Raw genomic sequence first — 8441 nt, 5'->3', positions numbered from 1 at the left:
GCTCTGTAGAGTCTAGAGCACATGTGTCAAACACAAGGCCCGCGGGCCAAATCCAGCCCGCCAGGCCTTGCAATGTGGCCCGCACCGCGCTGTCATCACTGCACTCCGCTGTCAGTTTATGACATTGTCAGTTTATGACTGTTCAGTAAACCATTCGGCCCGCGATTTAGGCTGGATTTTAGATTTTGGCCCCTTCTCTGAGTTCGACACCCCTAGTCTAGAGGAATCAGGGTAATTTCCCCTGGTCCTCAAACCCCATTCACCAATCCTCTCGGCCCCTCCCCATCTTCACCAGCCTCATCTCCTCAGGCCTTATCTTCTCACTCTGGGCCTGAGGCATGCGCTCCTGGGTTTCCTTGCCTACGTTCTCCCTGGCTTCTGGAGCCCCGCCCCTCTTCCGGTATTGGCCCCGCCCCCGCCGTGGGCCCCGCCTCCCGCCAGCGGGGCCCCGCCTCCCGGGGCAGTTCCGGTTTGGTTTAAGAGCAGTTGCCCGCTCCGGAGGCCCGGGCAGGAGCCATGCCTGCGCGCAGCCGCCACCGCTCTCGCCTCCCCGCCGGCTCCCCTCCCCGGGCTCCGCCCCCGCCGCCGCTCGGGGCGCTCCACTCCGGCGAGGCACGGAGGGCCCCGGACTCCGACGGCGCCTCGGACGCCGACTCGGAGGTGGGTCGGGGCAGCCCGATTCAGACCACAGAGGTGAGCGGCGGCGGGGGCTGGCGATCGGGGAGCGTGGGGGCACCTGCCGCCAAGGGCGGCCGGGGTGGCCGAGCCGAAGCCCCCCGGGGGTGCTGCCGAGGACAGGGCTCCGGAGGGGCCCCGGGAGACGGTTGAGGAGCCCGGGGAGCAGCTCTAGAATGGAACCTGAGGGAAATGGAGGTTGTGAGCCGAGGGCCCGAGGGGGGCCCCTGACGATGGCCCGGCGCCGGGGGGCACGTAGAGGCTGAGGGGCGGGAGGGAGCGGGACCCGGAGGGAGAGGGAGCCTTGAGGGGCGAGGGCTTGAGAGTGGGAAAGCCGGGTGCTGAGGGGGACGGGAGGGCCCCGCGGGCTTCGGGACCGAGGAGAGATGCTCCGGGATTTGGCCGCGAGGGCGAGGGAGCAGAGCAGCGGGGACCTGGGCCGAGGACCGCGGGGCCGGCCGGACAGACAGACAGACGGAGCCGGCGGGGACGGGCGGGCCAGCTAAGGGGCCGGGACTTAGGGGAAGCATGTGGGTTCCACTGGGAGGGGAGGGGACATCTCTGGCCCAAAGGGCCCGAAAAAGAGAAATGGAGTTAAAAAAAGAAAAGGAGCCCTTGGGGATGGCATTTAGGGCTTTGGCACTTTCACGAGTGTCTTTCCAAGCATCGACGGCGCCCAGGGTGGTGTGCACTTGCCTTATGGGGCTTTGTGGACAGCGGATCCTTTTGACATCTGGGGCGGGAGGGGCGGCGGTAAACACTGATTTGCTGAGAAAGGGCTGGGAAATTGTGAAAAGGAAGTGTTGTTAGGAAACTACTAGTATAAGTGAAAGGAGCGATTCTGTAAATAGATACCATTTGGATTTCTTTCAACAGCATGTTTCTTTTCTTCTTTGCACTTTTTAACATTTAAGTTTGTGTTACACGCTAGAGACGTTTAGATTCTTAAAAAGATTGAATGCATTGCCTTTAAAGTAAAAAAAAAAAAAAAAAAAAAAAAACTAAACCTGGAACAAAAATTTGGGCACTCAGGTTTTATACGTACTCAGTATTGAGCGGAGCCACTCTTTGACAGCTGGCGTTGACACATGTGTGTACCCGCAGGGTAAAAATATGATCAATGCAGGTGTCTGGGTTAAAAGGGTACAGACAACTATATGTGAAATCACTGCAGTCCAGGAGCCTACCAGATCTTTCCCTTACCCATAACTCCAGGATTTGAGTTTGCTTTTGAAAATTGGAGGGCTACTGTTGATAGATTTGCAGGACCAATATTAATGCAATTTTGAGATATTGTACGAATAATATTTTTAGTATAGTGATCTAGGAAAATATTAGATGATGCTTGTAATTGGCAGTTAACAGAACGGGTAAAGGTGGGTACTGGTGTTTTTTGTAGAAGAAATAGTACCAAAATAATAATTGTTCCAGAAAAATAATGATTGTAGCATTTACATTTGCTATAGTATAAGTAAGTTAATTTCCTTTTGTAATTATTAAATTATAACATGACTTGATGGATCTTTGACTTTAGCAAAGGCTCACACGTTTTACTTTTACAATTTCCTATCTGATTATAAGTTTTGCAAAGTTGTTGCCTATTTCAAAGCAAACTTTTCATCAGGTATTTCTACTCTAAATGCTTTTTTTTTTATCAACTGCTTATTCTTCAAATTTATTAGTTGCAACAAGTGTTCAAGTTAGTTTATGTATATATGTCATATATTTAAATGCTCAATGGACTAGTAATTATTTCATCAAAGGAGAGATGAATTCTTAGCTTTGCTTTTATTTTTTATTTTTAATATATATTTTTTTGTTGATTTCAGAAAGGAAAGGAGAGGAAGAGAGAGATAGAAACATCAATGATGAGAGAGAATCATTGATCAGCTGTCTCCTGCACGCCCCCTACTGGGTGTCAAGCTGGCAACCCAGGCACATGTCCTTGACCGGAATTGAACCCACGAACCTTTAGTCCGAAGGCCAATACTATCCACTAAGCCAAGCCAGTTAGCTTTGCTTTTAGCTGTTGTCAAAAGATTAACTCCCTTTTCTTTAACTGGTTTATAGAGTTGAAGAAGTTTATGTTTCAGCTTGTCCTCACTACACTGAGGTCCTGTAGAAACCTATCTTCAAACTTAGCTCTGAGTAGGTCTTGGCATATAAAAATTTAGGTAGCATGTTACTGCAAAATTCAAAAAGAAATTGGAGTTGTACAATTAATATATCAGCAGACCAAAAAGATATTTTTTTCCCTTTGATAGTTCTCACAATCACTTAGCACTTTCTCTAAGGCAAGAAAATGTATATTAATCCAGAAGAAGCCATCATGACTGTGATGGCAGAACATCCAGACATATTTAGAAAAATCAGTTTTGATTTCAGTAGCACTCATTCTATTCTGCAAAGATTCGCATTCACATTGACTTATGAATGGAAAGTTTCTGTCTTCATTCTTTATATGATGGTATATTGTTAGTGAAGGTTGGGATCGTTTTTTAAATTTAAAGCTCCTGTAGTTTTGATTCTTTTTGTCCATCAAACTGACTTATATGAGATATGAATACAAATCTATATACTGCTAAATTACTGACGAAGCTCTTTTTAAAGATTGTTATTAGTGGGAAATACAATATGATCTGAATGTAATTCTTTTCATTGACTTAGGTTACAGGAAAGGACTACACTATCCTGCCCAGATTAATTGTTTTAATTTTTGCAGATTGGGGGAACTTAATTTTTTTCCCCACTTTTCTCTCATGTGTTTGTATTTGCTTACAAATAAGGTATTCTTATTTATAGAATGCTGTATCTTTGTGTTTTTAAAATCATATATGAGTGTTTTTTCCAATAATGCTGGCAGTATATGTGTTTTTTAAATTTTTGCTTGCATGTGGTTTTGAAAACTTTTGAAATCTAGTTTTGTTTGTTTTTTTTCTCTAAGGGTATGATGTAACACATTGAGGGATAATATTTGGGCAAAACCAGAAAGAACCACTTGACTAAAGGTAATCATGACAGTCATTCTTACTTTAGGTCTTGTGGTTCTGTTGGCTTTGAAAAATCAAGAAGTTAATTAAAAGTAGAAGAGCATGGGCCAGGCACACTTAGGGAACAATTCAGTGTTTACCTGCTTCCTCTGGCTAATGTGCCATCTGAATATGTGGCTGTGGAATTGTGACAGACTGTGGTGTGAATATTCCTGCACTCCCTCCTTCCCTACACACAGCACCATCACTGGATCTTAAGCTGAGCCTGGACTTCATGTTTCCATATTGAAATAGTATTACTTCACCTCACATTGAGCCCTCCCAGTAATCACTTCAGTACAGAATGTAACATAAAGTGAGTCTATCCTGGCTTTTGCATAGGATAGCAGAAACTAGGAAAACTTGGTTATAATGGTGTCATCATAGTATATCTATCTATCTATCTATCTATCTATCAAGATTTACTTTGGGCATTTAGCTCTACAGTTTGTAATACATAGTTTTATCATAGTATCTATAGATTTTTGTATATATATATCTATATATTTCATCATAGTATCTATATGTATTTGGGGGTGTAGCATATATATATATATATATATATATATATATATATATATATATATAAAAGCCTAAGCGACCGTCCGACCATTCAACTGGTAGTTATGACACACACTGACCACCAGGGGACAGACACTCAATGCATGGGCATGGAAATATGGAACAGACAGATGAATCTCAGAAGGAAGGAAGGAGCTGGGGAGGGAGGATGGGAAGAGATTAACCAAAGATCTTAAATGCATATATTAGAGGCCTGGTGCAGGGATTCATGCACCAGTGGCGTCCCTTGGCCTGGCCTGCAGGGATCAGGCCGAAACCAGCAGTCCAACATTCCCTGGGGGCTCCCAGATTACAAGAGGGCTGAGGTCAGGCCGAGGGACCCCACCAGTGCATGAATCCATGCACCGGGCCTCTGGTTAAATTATAAAATAGTATTTTGTGATATGTACCTCAAAACAGTATTGTGGAGTCAATGACCTATGTTTGCATTTGTCTTAAATTTTTATTTTGGGTTTTGTTAAGCTTTTGAATTATGGCAAAGGACAAGAGAGGTGGTAATGTGTCTATTATCTATTATCTTGACCCTTTTTCTGTTCTCTTAAAATTCTAGGTAGGAAATTATAGTAGGAGGTGAGAACTATGCTAATTTAGGGTCTTCCTATAAGTTAAACTGTATTACAGAGTTATTGGAAATGCTGTATAATTGGTTTTAGTTTGGAAACTTTAAGACTAAATTAAGTCAATGTCAGTTTCATCAATAAATTATTGGGATGAAAGTCAAAGACTGCCAAAACCATACATTAAATTTTGGGTCCAAATCCAATATATTTTCACAATATTGTAATGGAATTTGAAGTCTTGAGCCAGTTTCTCATTTTCCATTATGTTGATTTGATTTGGGAGTATAGCATATTTTAAAATGATTTTTACCAATCAATATGTCAAACTGTTAGCCTACCCAAATATTATTTTAGTGATTAGAATGAGAATTATAATTTTACATGTTTGGCTTTTTTACTGGTATGCTCTGGCATGCAGTCAGGTCAAGCTCTTCATCAGATTTACCACTAAATTTTGATTGTTGTGTTTGTATAACTGAGGATGTAAACTGGTCAATGTTGTTTATTAGATTCTTATTCATTGAGTTGAGACAATTCTAGATGGGTATAGACTTAAGTGCAACCTGATAGCAGAAGTCTTTTTTTAATTAATTAATTTTTTAATTTTTTAAAAAATTTTTTAGCAGGAGTCTTAAAGACAGATTGGAGCCAGAAAAAGTTTGTGCTCATTGGTATGAATGATAACTTTAAAAAAATTTATAATATTAATAATATAATATAATGGTCCTGGCAGCAAAAAATGTCCCAGGCCAGAGGTGCAGTCTCATGATATAACTGAGGAGGCTATTTGATTTATTCAAATGTACTGTCCTAAATTCTGTTCAGAAGTGGGACACAACAAAACAGAAGAAAAATCACTGCTGGAGTGACAAAAATGGATGATAGGAATTGGATCAACATCTTAGAAATTGTTTTGTAATTATAGCAGATTTCGTAGGTGTTTTAGAAAAGATGCCCTGTGCTTACTAAGAAAAAGTAAGCAATTTTTTATAAAAATCAAAAGAAACGAATAGTTTTTGTTTGCTCACTGAAAATATTTTAATTTAGGATTAAATATTTAAAATGGGATTTAAAAGCTAGATAGACCCAAATATTACAAACTGTAAAGCTAAATGCCCAAAGTAAATCTTATCCTCCTACATTGTAGTTTAGGCTTTTTGCTTTCATAAAAATTACTTTTATGCTCTAGTGTGTGGATCTACAAGTTACAGTATCTATTATATGCATATTAAATAAGCCTTATTAGGTAAAAGTGAATTTTAAGCTTATTTTAGAGTGAATGCAACTATAATGTATAATTGCCCCAAGGAGAATATATTGACACTGACTTTGCATAATTATTAATAATCCCTCTTTTTCTGGCTTTGGATTGTGGATATTATTCTTTAGATTTCATATGTCACTTAGAAACAAAAACTTAAAATCTTTACTATATATTAGATCAGTAATTTCCAAAAACAGCACATTTTGCATATGTGAATCAAATTGCATCAGTTCTAAATTCCTTTAGGGGCATTTGAATGCATGGTTTTTAAAGTTAGTATATGGTTTTTTAATTGTTTCAGACAGCTATACTCTAGAACTTTAGAGTGTTTTGTGTATGTACAAACACCATCAGGTGAAACTACAAGAAAAATCCAGCATATTTAAATCACCACAGTCACAATCTAAACATGGACATTGGTTCTGTAAACCTTTTTACAGAGAGAGTAAAAGTTTCATTTTGTTGATATATCCTTTGTATTCTAAAGGTTGCCTAACTATAAATTAGAAGCCATTGGTCTCTTGTGTGTTTACATAATCAAGCCCTTAGAATAGTTTGTGTTTTTCCACTTATTGGATCCTTTCACTTTAGGAAATTACCCCAATTTCTTCCCAAATTCTTAAAGTATTTTTAGGTATTAATAATCAATTATGTATGGGATATATTTAAAAAATGCTCCTGTTGAAATTTTTTTTAGTTATATTTGATATTAAATAAGTCTTTGTTTGAGAGACTTGTGTTCATGTGCAGAATTCTGCATTAGTTAATTCTGCATTAATTACATTGCTATTCTGTTTCTCAGTTAATGTTACTTGATTATATTGTTGTTTTGCTGAAAATTAATTCCGCCCTAAGCAAAACATTTATAAGATTTAGAATTTGTTTTCAAAAACTCCTATTTATTTTTTATTAACCAAATGATTTCCAGAATTAAGAGTGGGTTTAACTATTAGTTGACAGATGACACTCCTAATGATTTAATTTTAGGCTTAGGGCAATTATCAGGAAGAGGAGTTGATAATTATGGCAATACTAGCTTACATTTACTGAGCAGACTATTTACCAAGCATTATTATAAATGCACTACATGTATTATTCCACATAACCTTTACAACAAGCCTCTGGTGTAGGAAGTAGTATTCTCCTCACTGTACAGGCAGAACAATGAGGCCCAGTGAGGTTAAGTAACTGCTGCAAGGTCACATAACCGTAACTGATAAATCCACAGTTTGAACCCCGGCAGTTTGATTCCAGAGACAGCACTCTTAACTACTGTGCTTTCTGGATTTTATATCAGATTCTGTTGTGGAATAGCTGTCTAGCTATTTAACAAAAATTAAATTTATTTAACTCTTTAGCCTTAGTTTCTTCAGGTGTAAATTAAGGAATTTATGTATGTATCTGATCCTTCCAGTTTACTTCCAATTCTAACATTGTCAGAATTCTGTCATTCTAAATTATAAAATGAGACGCGTTTTAAGGTTTCTGATTAGTTTCTGTTTGTTATCTCAAAGTATAAAGGTTAAGTCATTTTCTAGTCACACTGTTTATGGGAGAGGGAAGTGGATCTATAATCAGATCTTTTCTTGGATTTATTGGTCTTGTTGCTTGCCTCACTTTCTTATCTTTTATTTAGTATGTATATTCATACATAGGTTAATAATTGAATTTAATTGATTTTCTTAATTTTCTGCCCATCTCTATTTAAGTGTGATGTGCTTCAAACAGTGAAAAATACTATTTTCATTTTCTCAAAAGGGCCATTTCCTTTTGATTATTAAGCATTTTATGCTCATTGTAGAAATATTTAATTTAGAGAATGAAAGAATCAACCAGAGGAGTAACTGTTAATAGTTTGATATTTTTTTTATTTAAAAACTAGAGGCCAATGCACGAAATTCATCCAAGAGTAGGCCTTCCTTCCCCTGAATGCGGGCACCCGCTTCCCTCCAACTGGGACCCGGGCTTCCCTCGCAGCCTCAGCTTCGGCTAGAAAGTCATCTGGAAGGATATCTGGTCTAATTAGCATATTACACTTTTATTATTATAAATATGTACATATACTATTTTTTTCTTCTTAAAAATAAAACTTCTAATTTTTTATTTTGAAATAATTAGAGGCCCAGTCAGTGTGGCTCAGTGGTTCAGTGTCAACCCATGAACCAGGAGGTCATGATTCAATTTCCTGTTGGGGCACATGCCTGGTTTGGGGGCTCAATCCCCAGTAGGGGGTATGCAGGAGTCAGCCAATCAGTAATTCTCTCTCCTTCTCCCTTCCTCTCTTTGAAAGCAATAAAAATATACACTGAGTGGCCAGATTATTATGATCTC

The 8441-nt window shown here is 39.2% G+C and overlaps 1 protein-coding gene across 2 annotated transcripts in view; it reads left to right on the top strand.

Annotated features, from left to right (window-relative positions):
- Window positions 1-472: 472 nt before the first annotated feature.
- Window positions 473-8441, top strand: part of SAMD8 (sterile alpha motif domain containing 8) — a 64541-nt gene continuing 56572 nt past the window's right edge. The window contains exon 1 of one of the 2 annotated variants that reach the window (XM_084904881.1): window positions 473-693. In XM_084904881.1, the coding sequence (XP_084761007.1) occupies window positions 517-693 (177 nt within the window). In that variant the 5' untranslated portion in view covers window positions 473-516. The remainder of the gene's footprint in view (window positions 694-8441) is intronic. The other variant, XM_084904884.1, reaches the window with a different exon arrangement.

This window comes from Pipistrellus hanaki (assembly GCF_964339955.1).
Source record: "Pipistrellus hanaki genome assembly, chromosome: 14".
Lineage (NCBI taxonomy): Eukaryota > Metazoa > Chordata > Mammalia > Chiroptera > Vespertilionidae > Pipistrellus > Pipistrellus hanaki.
This window is presented reverse-complemented; position numbering and strand designations above follow the sequence as displayed.